Source organism: Trypanosoma grayi, assembly GCF_000691245.1.
Source record: "Trypanosoma grayi strain ANR4 Tgr_381_V1, whole genome shotgun sequence".
NCBI lineage: Eukaryota > Euglenozoa > Kinetoplastea > Trypanosomatida > Trypanosomatidae > Trypanosoma > Trypanosoma grayi.
Genome location: NW_008826000.1, coordinates 1 through 15,740, shown reverse-complemented (window position 1 = coordinate 15,740; position 15,740 = coordinate 1). Strand labels below are relative to the sequence as shown.

General features: G+C 56.7%; 7 protein-coding genes across 7 annotated transcripts; all 7 read right to left on the bottom strand.

The window, feature by feature from the left end:
- Nucleotides 1-127: 127 nt before the first annotated feature.
- Nucleotides 128-2,329, bottom strand: DQ04_03811060 (putative mitochondrial exoribonuclease DSS-1; the record flags this gene model as incomplete). The annotated part of the gene is made up of 1 exon (XM_009313128.1): nt 128-2,329. One exon carries the CDS (start codon nt 2,327-2,329, stop codon nt 128-130), a length of 2,202 nt encoding a protein of 733 aa, XP_009311403.1.
- Nucleotides 2,330-2,606: 277 nt separating this feature from the next.
- Nucleotides 2,607-3,449, bottom strand: DQ04_03811050 (hypothetical protein; the record flags this gene model as incomplete). Its single annotated transcript, XM_009313127.1, has 1 exon — nt 2,607-3,449. The coding sequence occupies one exon, from the start codon at nt 3,447-3,449 to the stop codon at nt 2,607-2,609; it is 843 nt and encodes a 280-aa protein (XP_009311402.1).
- Nucleotides 3,450-3,814: 365 nt separating this feature from the next.
- DQ04_03811040 (putative oxidoreductase) lies at nt 3,815-5,149 on the bottom strand (the record flags this gene model as incomplete). Its single annotated transcript, XM_009313126.1, has 1 exon — nt 3,815-5,149. The coding sequence occupies one exon, from the start codon at nt 5,147-5,149 to the stop codon at nt 3,815-3,817; it is 1,335 nt and encodes a 444-aa protein (XP_009311401.1).
- A 459-nt stretch (nt 5,150-5,608) lies between these two features.
- On the bottom strand, nt 5,609-10,810 carry DQ04_03811030 (putative adenosine monophosphate deaminase; the record flags this gene model as incomplete). Its single annotated transcript, XM_009313125.1, has 1 exon — nt 5,609-10,810. The coding sequence occupies one exon, from the start codon at nt 10,808-10,810 to the stop codon at nt 5,609-5,611; it is 5,202 nt and encodes a 1,733-aa protein (XP_009311400.1).
- A 268-nt stretch (nt 10,811-11,078) lies between these two features.
- On the bottom strand, nt 11,079-12,584 carry DQ04_03811020 (hypothetical protein; the record flags this gene model as incomplete). Its single annotated transcript, XM_009313124.1, has 1 exon — nt 11,079-12,584. The coding sequence occupies one exon, from the start codon at nt 12,582-12,584 to the stop codon at nt 11,079-11,081; it is 1,506 nt and encodes a 501-aa protein (XP_009311399.1).
- A 232-nt stretch (nt 12,585-12,816) lies between these two features.
- On the bottom strand, nt 12,817-13,425 carry DQ04_03811010 (hypothetical protein; the record flags this gene model as incomplete). The annotated part of the gene is made up of 1 exon (XM_009313123.1): nt 12,817-13,425. One exon carries the CDS (start codon nt 13,423-13,425, stop codon nt 12,817-12,819), a length of 609 nt encoding a protein of 202 aa, XP_009311398.1.
- Nucleotides 13,426-13,573: 148 nt separating this feature from the next.
- Nucleotides 13,574-15,388, bottom strand: DQ04_03811000 (putative RNA pseudouridylate synthase; the record flags this gene model as incomplete). The annotated part of the gene is made up of 1 exon (XM_009313122.1): nt 13,574-15,388. One exon carries the CDS (start codon nt 15,386-15,388, stop codon nt 13,574-13,576), a length of 1,815 nt encoding a protein of 604 aa, XP_009311397.1.
- Between the last annotated feature and the right edge of the window lie 352 nt (nt 15,389-15,740).

Below are 15,740 nucleotides of genomic sequence, written 5' to 3'. Positions count from 1 at the left end.
AAAAAAAAAAAAAAAGAAAAACAAAGGAAGATGCAGCAACTGCTCTCGCATGAACCACCCCCCAAAACATACTCAGTCACCACGGCTGATTAGCTCTCACTCACTCTCCCTCTCAATTCGGCTTTCCTCACGAGTCCAGCGACGGAAGCAGCGCCCTCTTCCACACTGACTCTAACCGCCGCTCGTCCCCGCCGTCCCACACCTTCACAACCGCCAGCGCGAGCTGCCCTTGCGTTGGGTGCACGGCAACCACCTCACATTCAACCACCGCCCCAATTACAACCTCCGGTAGGCTGTGCAGCACCACATGAGCAAACTGTAGCTCAGGAATGTATATGTCCGAGACATACCGGTACTCGTGCCGCCTCTGCTGCCAGCGACCAACAAAAGGCACTGTCCAATGTGCACTCTGTTCAAACGATGTGGAGACATCGTTACAGTGTTCAACGACACCACTGTCGAATCTGAAGCCGCGGCGGGGTGAGTCCACAAAGCGTGTGTACTCTGGCGCGCTTTCCACTCCACGTGTATCACCAACCAGACAAATGAACCGATAATTAGAATCCTTTGTGAGGAGGTTCTTTTCAATGTACCGTAGTAACCAGTAACGCTGGCTGCTGTCCTGTAAAAGACTCGACTGCTCCTGCTTGTTGCTGATCATCGAACACAGTGTAGCCATGGTGTGCTCTGCGATAGGTTGTTCTAGCATAATCTTCGACCTCGTTTTGAGTGAAGAGGAATATGCCGCAGAAGAACCACCACATCCATTTAATGTGTGCCACAGCCATACCTTCAGCTGATGATGTACCAGCATGTCTGCGTAGCGTCGCAGTGGACTTGTACTGTGGGTGTAGTTGTACGTGTCAAGCCCCGCATGGTAAATCGGGGTGTGAAAGTAAACCGCCCGTGTGACGGCGCTCAGTTGCCGAATCGCCTGCTGCATCGCTTCGGCGAAGTAGACATACTGCTGGTCAAGTGACGCCACTACGGCGACGCCCTGTGGCTCGGTGTAGCAGCGCGCCGCCTCGTGGTCTAGCGAGAGCTCACGTGTACCGCGGTACGGGATCGGTAGGTGGTTCGCCTGCGCGACACGAGAACACACTTCGTTGGCAGCGATCATCATTTCCGCAACGGCGAGCCGTGCGTCCTTGGTGGCGACGACTTGATCCTGTACACACAGTACGCGTGTGCCCGCCACCTTGATGAGGGGCTCTGGTAGGTTCGCATCGATGAAGCGCTCGCGGGAGCGCGACTGCCGCGCCTCGAGCCGCTTCCGCGCCGCGCGGTGAATGCAGTGCAATGCCCGGTTGTCCGCTGGCGTCATCCACGCTGCCGCTGCCGCTGCCGCTGCTGCGTCCGTACTTTCTGCGCCGTCGTACAAAGCCTGAACCTCGTCGTACGTGATGCGACGCAGTTGCCGCAGCCAGCCAACTCCCACACTGTAGTTCCGAAGCTCTCCTGTCGTCTCATCGATCTGGAAGCGGATGTTGAACGTGCGGCACGGCCGGTCTTCGCGCAACGTTGCCGCCTCCACGATCGGCTTCGGAAGCATGAAGAAGACGCCCTCTGGAAGGTAAGTTGTCGTGGTGAGCAGCCGCGCCGTGACCTGCTCGAGCGGACTGTCGAATGGGCAATACACCGTGGCATCCGACACGTACACGACAAAGTATTCCTCACCTGTTGATGGATCGGTGTGCACACCAATCGCGTCATCCACCTCCGATGTGGTGGCCGAGTCAATGGCGTACGCCGGGCCATCCATCTGCTCGCGTATGCAGTCGAATGGGTCACCGCCATCCNGCTGGATCTCCTCCGTTAGATGGGCGTGCATGTAGGACAAGGCACTGGGTGGGTAATGCAGCTCACCAGCAAACGAGACACGCCTCAGATTATCACCAGGCTCCACGTAACGCAGCGCCTGCAGGAGCTGCTCCATTTCACGCGGCGATTCCACCCGCTGTGGGACGCCGCGAATGCAGGAGAGCACGCCGTTCAGCTCGTCTAACGCCTCTGTTGAGAGGACACCTTCCCCCGCTGCATACCGCGCGAGGAGGCGAAGAATGCGCCTCTCACTCACGGCGTCGAGCGGTCGCACCGGCAGCGACCACACCTCGCCGAGCATGCGCTGCAGGCGAAGCAGCTCTCTGTCCAACGCCACGCTCTCACGGGGTTTTTGTGCGGAGGATGACGAAACCGCCGCACCACCATCCACCAGTTGGGGATCATAGCGCTGCAGCAGGGAGCCAAGTATAAACTTTCTGGTCCATGACGTGCTGAGATAAGAGCCCGAAAACTGCACGAGTTTGGCTACGCGCCGGGCAGCAGTCATTGTCGTGCTTTCTACTTTTTTTTACCACCGTTTTAGGGGATGAAAATAAGATTAAGAAACCGAAGACAACTAGCGTAAGTCACCTACTTCCCACTAAACACACGCACCACATACATCCATAAATGGGCCCTTCCATGCACATCTCTTGAGGCTACTGTTGTTGTCGTTTGCGGATGCACAACAACAAGAACTGAGCGAGCGACTGCGAGAGAGAGCCAACGAAAGAAATACTATTTTCTTCCTTCTCTCCTCTGATGTTCGTCGTTTCATGGTTCAACTAGTGCGTATGTACGTCGGCGTCCTGCTGGTTGACCCCCAGTTGACGCATTTTTCGAAAATATGCTGCCTTTTGCCGCAGCATCACCAACTCGTCATGCGTGTAGCGACCATCGCCTTCATCGGTGAGTAGACCAAGCGTTGGATTGTGCATGAAGGCCGCTTCGAGCTGTTTAAGGCGGTCCAGAAAGTGAGCAGCCACTCCCCTCGCACGCTCCGCCTGTCGGATATACTCTGGCGAGAGGCGACAGAGCAGGTTGTGCCGCTTTTGTTCCACGTGTGTGATCCAGTCGCCCAGGTGGTAGTAGCGGCGGACTAGATACGCATCATACACTGACTTCACAGTCGGATGCAGCTCTGCGTACACGCGGTCCAACTCAACAGCGATTTTTTCACGTTCCTTCTTTACGTGGGCAATATTTGCATGAAATCGCGGGTGAAGTGGATCGTCGTGAAGCTCCTGCAACTTATCGGCGAGGTCGCCATAGTACTCGTAGCAGCTCTGCAGACATTTCTGCAGAAGCGGGTGACTGATGTTGAGTTGCACGTTGGGATGCTCGTTGGTCGGTGGGTACTGCATGTGTCGCTGCAGGTACGTGGTGCTGTAGCCATCCCACTGCTCCGTGTTGAGCCACTGCTGCTGGTCACCTTTGGTGCGGGGGAGCGAGTCGACGCCGTCCGGCTGCACAATATGCGGGTTATGCAGGTAGCGGTGGAACTGATCACTGGCCTGACAGCGACGCGCAGTGAGAAGCGGAACCAACTGCGACGATGATCCGGCGGAGACAGCAGCGGTGCACCGTGTGAGGGTGCACGCACAAGCGACGCGAAGGCCACTGGGCATCCCCCACCCCTCCCCAATGAGATGCTCCTTTGCTTGCTAATGTAATACACACCACAGCCAGCAATACGGGAACAAAACGAAGAGTAACGAGAAAAAAAAAGGAGTACGTGGGATGGAACATGCCCCACTCTACGCTCATTCGCCTTCACTCTTCGACTCATCTCAGCATCTTCATCTCCCTCCCATCCTTCGCAAGGGTGATGTGACTGAAAACCTCCACTCACCACGGCTAGTACCCCTCGCTACTCCTATAACACGCACTACATCTCCCCCCTTTTCCCCACCAGCCCCTTTTCCTCCCATTGAAGTTGCCCTTCACCTTAATACTGCTGTTTCCGTTATGCTACTCTCTTCAAACTCTGTTTCTACACCTTCTCCGCCGCGTTGTGGCGTGGAGCGTTGGGGCGGCGGAAGAACACATCGCGGTGACCCATCTCCTTCGTCTGCTTTGCGTCGTGGAAATGCGAGTAGATATCATTGAAGGGAGTGTAGTACTTCATTGACTGTGGGTTCTCCGTTGTGCCTGCACTTTCCCACATCTGCTGCAACAGGTCGTCCCATACGGCGCGCCCAATGTTCCACGCCGCTTGGTCAGAGCGGGGGCGGCGCCACTCGCCGTATTCACCAACCATGCGCAAGATTGGCTTGCGGCTTGCGAGCGGGGCATCCCACGCATTACTGAAGGCAAAGGGGCTGTCGCCATCCATTTTGAAGCGCTGCGCGCGGAAGATACCGTGTCCCTGGGAGATAGTCATGCTCTCCACAACATTCTGGTGCACCCGCATACGCGCCTCCCGTGTATGACGGCGTACCCAGTTAGGCAAGAAAAAACCTTTGAACTGAATTCCACGCGCAATCGCATCCATGTTCGCTATCTGCATTGGCTTCCCGCTCGTGCTACCGTACGTGACACAGACTCCATTGTCACCTAGTAGGTTTACAAGACTAGACGCATAGTTGCCACAGGTGTGGTTCAACAGCAACTTTGGTGGTGGAACATCAGAGAGAAGGCGACGCATGTAGTTGGTGCGCACGTAGTTATACGGTACGACAGCGAAGGCACCACGCAACTTGAAGAATGCCACCAAATGCGCATGCTCCGTGCGGCCGAGCTGCATCGTCTGAAACAACTTCGCCCCCCGTGCGCGGATGTAACCCTGGCAGATCTGCGCGATGGAGGAGGAGGCGCCCGTCTGCAGCACCACATCATTAGGCTGAAGATTCACGAAGCTGTTCGTCAGGTGATACGCGGTGTGGAAGAGCGACAGCGCGGAGAGGTACTCCACATCAACGTCAGCGCGGTTCGGCACAACGTCTAAGTTGTCCACGTCTGTGACGATGTGCGTCGCCCACGTGCCGACCGTTGGATTGTTGACCCACACGAGGTCCCCCTCACGCAGCGCGAGTGTTGCACCGGCGCCGACCTCCTCGACGACACCAACGCCCTCGACTCCAGCGACCTGCGGGAACGCCGGCGGTCGCACGGGGCCGCAGTGACCGGCAATCATGTTGCGATCGTGTCGGTGCACCGGCGCGGCCAACATCTTCACCACCGCCTGCGCCCCGCCGCGGTCGAACGGCACGCGGAAACGCTCGTACTGCAGCACCTTCTCCGGCTTGCCGTGCTTGTGGTAACGCCACCCCGCGGCAGCAACCGCGCGCACCATCGGCAGGCCCAACAGAACGTGCGAGCGCTGCATCTTTTGTTCTTTTGTCCCTCCTGTGTTTCTTTTTGTTTCCACTCCCTCCTTTCTTCGGGTTCTACTTCGCCGGAGCGCCTACTGAGAATGATATCACCGCCGCAGCCGCTGCGTCTCAGTTGCACCTGCGCCCCTTGCCACTTCTAGAGGAAAACACCCACTCTCACCCTGCTTCTGATGAGGACTGAAAAGGGTAAGAAACAGTAGTAAAGCCGAAGAAATGGGAGTATGGAAAAAAAAAATGTAAATACCTTGTAGCACTAAAAAAGGGCAACTCTCACCCAACGCTTAGAATGAGATCTTGACACACCACTTGTTCATCCATCCGCAGTCATGTACATGAGGCAAGTGCCCTGCGCCAATGTCCGTGTGAATTACATGTGCACGCAACAGCAGCATCAGCAGCTCAGGGCGAGTAGGAAGAGAATAATAATAAACAGCACACAGAATGGAAACGCCTCACCTTGATGCATCGCTACGACGCCCCTCGATCGCATTTTGGGATGCCGACGGCTGCAGCCCGGTGTGTCGCAGCGCGGCGCTCGCTTCCTGCGTCACCGCCTGCAGCTGTTCCGTCCACAGCGACGTGGGCGGATGCAGTGCGACTTCTCGCGAGCTGCGGCGCGGCGGCGTCGGCGGTCGTTGCGTGGCTGGCCAATGCTTCTCCGATGCCACACTACGCTCGCATGCGACGGATAAGCCGGCCACAATTGGCGGGAGCATCGGGATGCTGTTTGCCGCTGGAGTCGGTTTGGGGTCAGGACGAGAGAAGCTGTTCCTACCGCCGCTGCCGATGCTATCTCTCCACATACTCTCTGAGAATTTGACCAGCGCCGCGGTAGCAGCTGCGATGCTTCCGGAATTATTGCTGGTGCCAGCGGTGGTATTAGTGGCAGTCGCGGCATTGTTGCTACTGCTGGTCGCGCCCATGGCGTTAAGAGCACCAAACGGGATGGAAGCCGGCCGGCCAACGTAGCCTTCTTGCTGCTGCTGCAGCAGCATCGACCTGCTCGCCTCCTCCACACCACTCTCGAGGACCACCTCTTCTCCTGTTGTGGTTGTTCCCGCTGCTGCAGGAGCGACCCCCACTGCTGACGTGACCGCCGAACCGAAGAAACGCCCTGAAGATGTCTCTTCACCCGCAGCTCCCATTTCCAACCGGTTGCCATCTGCTTCCAGAATCTGCTCCCATCGCTCTTCGATGTCACGGCGCCTCAGCTGCTGCGCCTGTTGGTCGCGTGTGCGTTCATCCGCGAGTTTCTCTGTCAACTGTTTGTTCTGCCGCTGCAGCTCCGTGAGAGTCTTGGTAAGTTCCTCCAGTTGCCGCTGCATGAGCGTGCGATGCTGCATCAGCTTGTCGATATCCGCCTCCTCTGGCTTCGAATCGATGATGCCTCCTAGTGGGACCTCTTTTTTGTTTTTTACAGCCTCTAGGAATTCTGCCTCACGCGCATTCTCCTCCATCAGTGAGAGTAAAGCTTTTGGGAAGTTGAGGCCGGATATATGCTCCAGCAGGGCGACCTCCGTGTGGTACGTGTCGAAGCGGTACGCAACACGGATGTCGGAGAGGTGTGTACGAGATGCGTCATTGCTTCTACTGCTCGAGAGAAAATAAAGATCCCCGAGGCGCTCCCTTTTGAAGGCAGCGTCAAATCCGGAGAGCAGCACGCTGTTACGAGCAATTTCGCACATGTCATTCGGCCCGAGCTTCCACACCTTGGAGGCGATGGAGTACTCCTCCAGGAGCGGCTCCTGCGTGTGATGGAACATAAGTGGGCTGTCGGTGCTCAGCGAGACCATCAGACCGCGGCGGAAGAAGTGCGGGAACGGATTGTCGAGATAGCCAAGTACTTTGGTGTTGTTACTCAGTGGGCTCACCGTCACCCCGATACGCGCAAGGTAGAAGAGATACTGCAGCGGCGCGTCGTCAGCAAGCGTGACACCATAGTTGATCGCATTAGCGAGGAGGAAGCCACCGATAAGGTGGTCGACTGCCCCGGTCTCGCCGCAGCTCGGGCGGAACGTAAAGGTTGAAAAGTTGCGCCGCCGCCTGAACTCGTTGAGCGAGTAGATGTTCGCCCACATGTGGTACATGTAGTAGTTGAACGGAGGCTCCTCCTCGCTGGTCCACTCGTGTGGTGCTTTCGTTGCCATATTGAGTGGTGTGTCGGGACGGCGCTCATCCTCGACGCAGTCAAAGCCAGAGATGTGATTGACGAAGTGGAACAGGCGCGGGTCTTTGCTTGGGTGCAAGGAGACGGCCCACAGCGGCTTGAATATGTTTTCCAGGTACTCGGCGAAGCTTTGAATCTTGCCGCGTTTGCGCAAGTAGCTGTAGATGCGCGGGACCTGCACCATCCACTGGTTGTGGAAGGATGCCATGCCGTGTGTGTCGAACCAATCGGAGAGTAGTCCCCACTCCTTGTCACTTGCGCCGTAAATTGGTAGGCGGTTTTCTGTAAAGGTGAAGCGGTCGTGCTTGAAGTTCTCAAACGTCAGCTTGGTCAGCTCAGCAAAGTAGCGCCCCTTCATTTGATTGTCCGTCTTGAGCAACAGCGTGAGCAGTTCGTCGCGGCCCTCCGGTGTGTACTGCGCACTCGCCACCCCGAGTGTCGCGTCCACTTGTACGCTAAGGTCGTCAACGGTGAGTGTGTTGGGGGAAATCTGCAACTCCTGCAGTAACTGCCGCAGCGTCTGCGGCTCCTTTCCCTTTTGATGCGCCACAATATCGTCGCCATTGTTGTTCGCCTTTGACACAATGAAGTTCAGAAGGTGCCGTGCTGTCATGCCAGTTTCCATGCGAACATTGTTGTCCACCTTTGTCGCTTGGTAGAAGTCACGATTTTGTGAAGCTTTCTTTGCCGTTGTGCCTGCCTCGAGGCTGCGGTTAACGGCGAGGTGAAGCATGAATTTATGCTCCAGAAGTTCCAGTCGCCTCGTCGAAAAGTTGCGCACATGAATGTTTTCCAGAATCATACGCAGCTCCTGCACGTGCGATCGGAAATCGTCATAGTGGAACATATCCTTTGGGAGCCGCGGGATCTGGTGCACCTCGTGCGGTACAAGAACACCCTCAACAGTTTTAAACATCCATTCATCTTCGTCAAAGGCGTCGTCACGGCGAAAGGCGTTTTCAATCTCGTTGGCGTTCAGTATTTCCTTACCAGAGCCAGCGTCACCCGCACGGTTCTGGCGGACATATTGCGACCGCAGCTCCAGCGCGCGGTGCAGCAACTGCGCCACCATCGTATGTGAGGGATCGCGTTCGAACGGCCCAACGAAGACTACCCGTGGGAAGTCAATGTGGGGATCCAGCACAATGAAGGGCACTTGACTCGAGGGCACGACTGTAACAGCTGGCACGGAGCCAACACCGCATCCGTCAGTGCCGCCAAAAACATTGGCGATGGGGGTGGCACCAACACCGGGAGTAGTAGGGGTAGTAGATAAAGCAGTATTAATAGTAGCAGCAAGAGAAACAGGAGTTGAACTGTTCACACAACCACGTTCCTCCCCCAGCACATGCTGCCGCGCTGCCTCGAAGATGATCTGCAGCTCAGTCTGCCACATATCCTGCCGCAACTCCAGACGCGCTGTTGGCACTTTGCTGATCTCGAACACGTTCCCCTTTATACCTTCCTGCAGGAAGGCCTCACCTAACCATGCCGCCTTTGTGTCTACTGGAAAGGACGACATTGTCACGGAGTTCAACGCAATCTCACAGACGTCAATGCTAGAAAGCTGGTAAAGCTTACTCGCCGTGCCGTACTCCTCAATAATTGGCTCCTTGGAGTGGTGAAATAGCAAAGGCCGATCAGTACTCAACGAGACATTCAGTCCACGGCGAAAGAAGACAGGAAAAGGGTTCTGCATGTAGCGGAGACCCAGGCCATTGTTGCTAAGAGGCGACATTGTCACGCCAATTCGCTGAATGCCGTATAAATATTGTAGCACTGGTTGATGCTCGAGGACGACGGCGTTAGCGACGCTGTCACAGAGTAGATAGGAGTAGACCAGGACATCCAATTGGCTGCTACGACCTCCAGCAATGGCGCGCAGCTGCAGTGTGTTGAGCCCCTTGCGTCGCCGGAACGCATTGAGGGAGCAGAGGTTTGCCCATATGTTGTAGGCGAAGTACAAGTCACACATGTTCTCTGACCACGGCACCTCCGCCGGGCGCCGCAGCTTGCGCTGAAAGTCACTTTCACGCTCCTCCTCATCGGACACAATCACGAATCCACCGACGCATGCAAGGAAGGATGCCAGCTGCGTGTTCTTCGGGTCTTCGGGCGCCAGCGTTGCCATGAAGAGCGGCAGGAATATGTTTTCGAGGTGCTGCTGGTGGTGCTCAAAGGTGTCCTTTGTCGTCTCCTTGCGTATCTGCCGTCGCGGCAGCGCGATGAGCCATTGATTGTGCCGCTGCTCTGCAAGGCCGTGCTCGTGGATCCAGTGCGCCATCTTTTCCCAGTCGTCAGAGGTAAGGCCGCACATCTCAATGATGCTCTCCGTTGCTTGGATACTGCGCTGCCGCAGGTCGTTGAGCTCCAGAATGGGCCGTACAGCATCAGCAAAGTACCGCCCCTTGTTCAACGTGTCGGGTGTAAGGAAGAGGCGCAGCAACTCTGCACTGTTTCGACCAGCTCGGTTCAGCTCAGTGTCGAGCACGTCGTAGCGGTACAATCGCTTTTCATTGGGTGGAAGCAAGCCGAGACCGTCCACAGTGAGCTGAGTTGGGTCGGCAAAGTCCATCTGCTCACAGGCAGCTTGCAACTTCTGCGGCTCATTGTTGTCGCTGGCAAGGCGTACCACCTCTTCCCCCTCGTGCTCGAGCGTATCTTGGATGTACTCCAGCAGCCACTGCGCATTCATGATGGATGCGAGATAGACACCATTGTCGACCTTGGTGCAGTCGGCAAAGACACCACCATTCCGGCGATAGCGATCGGAGTTCTCAATCTCATTGTTACACAACTTGTACAAGTTGTACTTCTCCTCCAGCACCTGCAGCCTGTGCGAGGTTGCGCCGCAGCAGATGGGGTGCTGCAGCGCCACATACAACGCGGTGACGTCATCGTAGAACTGCTCCCATGGCACGATACGTGTGCGCTGGTCACTGAACTGAATGACACCAGACTCGAAGGAGAGCACCACCGGCGGTATGAGCCGCTCCGTCCCTTCGTGCTGCCCCTTGTCAACCGCCTTGTACTTTTCACGCATCCGCACGGCACCGAGGAGGTACTGGCTGGCCGCCTGCACCTCAATGCCACCCGTATCACCCTCGAGCTGTACAGCGTACACATTGTGCTTCGGCGATGTGTAACGCGTGGTATTCACCAACGACCCTCTGCGCCGCATTGAGCGTCGCCGGTGGGCGCTTGACGACAGCGCCGTCGCCCCACTGCTGGCTGGCGGTACCATCTGCACCAGCCCGCTGCCTGCACGCTCGCGCTGCGTGTTAGGGAGGCGACTGCTGCCGGCCCTGAAGTTCGTGGTGGTGGCGTCGCACACCGCTACTTGGGCCGCTCCACCGCCAGCGCCGCTTCCGCTTCCCTCGACAACCGGTGTGTGTGGCGAGTCACGAGGGTGCGGCTCTTCGTCTCGCATCGACGGCGACAGTGCTGCATCAGAGTCCTCGACAAGACTTACGTGTCGCCGCTCCATCTTTTGGTCCGCCCTTTCCACTCTTATCTAAAATGCGTGTACAAACGTGAAAATTAATAAAGGAGTGGGGAGGAAACTAATAATAATAATAATAATAATAATAATAATAATAATAATAATATGTAACAATAATAATAATAACAACAATAAACAGATTTTGCGAACACTCACGAGTCGAAAAGGCACCACATCAGGGGAAACATCAGAGGCCAAAACTTCGGGCAATGAACACTGCCAATTAGGAGTTTCCTCATGAACAGTTAATGCCTTAGATATCTGTGACGCCAACCTCGGCGATGCCCGCATCCATGTACCGTGCCGGCTTCCTTGCATGCGGCGGTATCGACTTCGCGCCACCGCAGCTGTGATCAATATCGATAGGACACTCCCACACAGACCGACCCGTGAGGAGGACCTCGCGGTCCACGTAATCAACAACGTTGCTATAATTATACCGCACAATTTCTGCCAGATGCTTCCGCGTGTAGGTGCTATATTCGTACTTCCACTCAGGGACGTGTGGCCACTTCATGAGCGTTTCCTCCCGCGCCGCCTCGCGCCGCAGCGCCTCGAGGTAGACAGGATCCACTTTTGCGTACGGCTGCGGCTCGCGCAGGTGCTCAGCAAGACCAAGCACCTTTGCTCCATCAATGGCGGTGATGTCGAGTGATTGTGCGTATGCGAGGCCGTCTTTGCGGTCGTATGTGATGTATGCTTCCCATGGGCCTTCGATCTCGTCCGGGTGCGTTGGCCGTGGCACATCCTCGGCACTTGCGTAGCGTGGTGGCTGCAGAGTGACGTTCGGGAAATAGCCAAGCTGGACGACGGTGCGCGCGAGGTATGAGCCACGCTCCACCTTGAGCCGCTCGAGGGGATTTTTCGGCGGAAGCGGCTTCTGTTTGCTCGGTGGAACCGGCACGCAGGCTGCCACGATCACTCCATCATCTCGTCCCTTCCTACTATCATTGCTAGTGCCACCACTATCATCATCGTTATTATTATTATTACTACTACTACTACTACTGCCAGTGCCGCTGGTGCTCATGCTATTGTCATTGTCCCTTCCAGCCTTCTCAACAATGGCGTCGTTGGCGAACACGCCAGGTGCCAGTTCCACATTGGCATAGTCGTACACGCTAGACCTCGCTGCCCACTGATGGTATCCCTTCACGTCGCTCTTTTCCGCCATGTACTGCGTCCACAGCTTCTCGGCCTCCTCCTTCCGCTGCAGCACCTCGTCCGGCAGCTTCAACTCCACTCGCACTATCCCCTTATGCGGCTCAAACACATCGTATCGGCCGAACAATTCACGCAAGCGGTCCGGCTCAACACGGCGGCTGAGCATCACCTTAACAACAACGGTTGAGTCGTGCGCGCCGGGCGGTGGTGGCGGCCCTGGCGGGTAACGGTAGACACCGCGTTCCAACCGCTCGCGAAAGATCTTGACAGCCCGCGCCGTGGCCTCCACGTCACGCTCCTTCACGACACGCTTGATGTTGCGCATCGACTCCTGCACCATTTTGAGCCGCGATGGCGCTGGCATCGCGCCGAGCTCTTCCTGATGCCGTAGGTAGTGCTCCTTTGTAGACTGCAGCATGTTGCGCTCCTTAACGAGGAGAAACCAGATCTGCTGGAGGTCGGCGAGGCTCTTCCCGCGGAGGCTCTCAAGTGGCCACGCCCCACCCGGTATCGGCGGCCGTTTGTTGTTGAGAAAATTATTATCGACAAACTCGTAGAACGCCGCCGCACTCCTGGTGAGTCGACTGCGACGCATTCTTATTGTTGTTTCTTTCTATCTCTGGGGCCCTCTGAGTAAACACAATCTCACACCATTCACAGAGTGGAGCAAAAAAGTTCATTCACGTAGGAAGCCAATGTCAGAGTATGCGAGCATGAACAAAAAAAATCCAAGAAGATGCTGATAGTCGCAATTAGACGGTGCTCGAAAGAGAAGGCTTTGCGTAATGCACACGTTCCGCCTGATTCCTCCCTTTCTTCTCTCCAGTTTAAGACACAAACATCTTCCGGCACATCTCGCGCTCCTTCACCTTCGCCTCCTCCTTCGCCAAGCGTATTTCCTCGCGCAAATTGGCCACTTCGGTGTCCGGCGGCACCCCCGTCGCCCGCGCGTTACTCTCCACCGCATCGACGTCCGCCACCGCCTCCGCCGTTTTGCCAAGACGCAGGTAACAGCTAGCGCGACGCAACAGCGCCTTTGCGTCGGAGCCGTGTCCAGGCAGTGCGAGGACACTCGTCGCGCATTCCACCCCTTTCGCATAGCGGCCAAGTTTCAAATGTACAAGTGCTAAGTTGTTCTGCACGGCGGCATTGAGATTGGTGAATTCGGCCAAACGCTCTTGACTGAGTGGAAACTGCGTGGCTGCGCGCCTTTGTTTTGTCAGCATGCACAAGAAGCTGTCCTTCTCCAGGTTGCCCCCGGTAGGAGCGCAGCCCGACAATAACAGAGACGCCTTCTTGTAGTGAAACGAGGCCTCGCGCAGCTTCCCCACTTTCACGGCGGCGTTTCCTTCATCCTTGGCGGCCTGTGCCCCACTCAAGCATCGCTCATACTCTTCGTCCTGTAGCAGGGGCTCCGCCTCTTGCGCCTGACTCATTCCTTGACCTTGTTTTCCTTCTTGGCTTGAGCGAGAAAAACAGCTGACTTCCACAAATTGAGCAGCGCCTGTAGGCGTGTGTGGACGTATATATCCGTATGAATTGTGGCACCCTTAGTTCCACCCCTCCCTGGACACCACATTAGGCTCATGGCGAAGTTGCACTCAATCGCATTCCCTCCCTCTCTTCCAGTAGCCGTAATGCACGCCGCATGTCGCTTGGCAATGGACACTCCACAACAGTTTTCTCCCCGCCAATAGCGTCAAAACCAGCTGCGGGGGAGGATAATAAAGTGATGCGGGAGGCGTGCAGCGCGGGTCGCTGGAGGCCCAGCTGCTCCCCCACCGACTTCGCCCGCTCGTGGTAGCGGCCATCGCCAACTAGTGGATGCCACAACTGCGCGAAATGCTGACGAATTTGGTGCCTGCGCCCGGAGCGCAGTTGCACCTCCACATCATATACCCCACTTCTGGGGAAATACTGCAGAACACGGTACATCGTCGTCGCCGGGCGAAGGTCCATCCACGCCACTGGGAGCCCTCCTCGCTGGGCGGGATCATGGGCAGCGAGCTGCAAAGAGTAATCCGCTCCGTTGGCGAGCACACTGCGCGTAATGGTACCGGTGGGGTTGAGGTACCAGCACTCCTCAGTACCCATTCGCGACGCCGGTGGCGGACAGTGAAGCAAAAGGGCCCGGTAGGTCTTCTCCACCCGCTGATCCACCACACTGGCTCGCCGTGCCGCCATGAGGGACGCCTCGGTGTCGGACACAAGCACCAGGCCGCTCGTTCCCACGTCGATGCGATTGATGAGACCATGCTGAAATAGAATTGGTGTGCTGGCCCCCCGCCACGGCACATGCCGTGCCAGAAAACCGATCAGATGTGGGTAACCCGCGTGGAGAGTTGTGCTCATCTCCGCAGGCTTTCGGACTGCAATGAGATCCATCGGCAAATTACGTGCGACAATGGCGGGGCTTCTGTCTGATTCTTCCTCTTTCTCCAACTGAGGTGGGGCTGCCATTTCGCAACTCTGGCGCTTCTCCTGAGATTCAAAAAATCGCAATGCCTCATCAAGATCCACCGTCATGAGACAAAGACGAAGTTCCGGCACGTGAAACGACACCGTCGGCTGTTGGCGGCGCCGTTCAATACGGAAGAAAGCCTCCTGGGTTGTTGTAGGGTACTTTGTTACTTGGCGAAGGGAGCGGCCCACCAGTAGCGCTTCCGCACCATCCCAGTCCGCTGTCCACTCCACTGCCGCAGAAGCAATGTAACGTTCGTTGTAGACACCCTTGAAGTACGACGCGGCACCGAAAGCCCGGTCAGCGGGAAGAATGAAGTACACGAGTCCAAGCGCACGTATTACATCTCCCCTCGCCGCTGTTGTTTCCCCTTTGTTAGCCGCGAGGTGTGGGAGAACAACTGCTGTGAGCAGCGCAGCAGCTGCCTCTGGGGCAAGAAGGGGCGGTCCGTATTCATTCACCTCCTTTACGAGAATCTGCAACAAACCTTCGAGCGTTTCCACCTTGCTGCAGTTCTCAATCCATGTGGAGACGTGGTAGTTCCGTAGACTCGCAGATTTGCTCGTAAAGAATTCCTTCCGCATGGTGGCATCAGAGCGCAGCCTTTCAAAAGCGGCGAGAGCCTTCGGCGACAGGCAAGAAAAGGATGACTCCACATCCTCCGCCGCATCTGGTGAACCCCACCACAGCTGACGGCACACGGACTCGGTAGGGACACGCCGCCCACCAAGCAAGTCGTAGAAGTGACGGAGTGACGGGGGGCAGAAGAGGGTCCGCACCGCCACACGCATCACCACAGGGGGGGCCAGCAGGCTCCCAAGCTGCACGACGAGCTCTGTGCAATACTCCTGAAACGCCGCATAGTCTGCAACTGGCGAGAAGAGAGTGTACAGAATTCTTGAGCGGACGCGTTCGAGGGGCTCGCTGAGATTCTCCATCCCTTGTAGCTGTTGCTCCGCAACAGCAGCAATTGTGCAAAGAAGAAGCCACGGAGCAAGCTCCTTCGCGGGGCAGCGCCGCAGGTACGGCAGCTTCGACACACCCGTGCCTTCGAAGCGCACGAGTGAATGCGGTACGTGCCGGGGTAGCTGGCGGAGAATCCACAGCTTGTGTCGCAGCTCCACCACCGCGGCATCAGGGGATCCGGCTGACTTTTTCTGTCGGTACTCGTCCTCTGCGACGGCGACACCGCGCCCGCATCGCAGGCCCGGCGTCAGGGGCCGCTGCAGCAGCGCCGTCTCTGTTGGCGTCGCAGCAGCGAAGTGATGCGCACGCGGAAGCCGCCCAAGT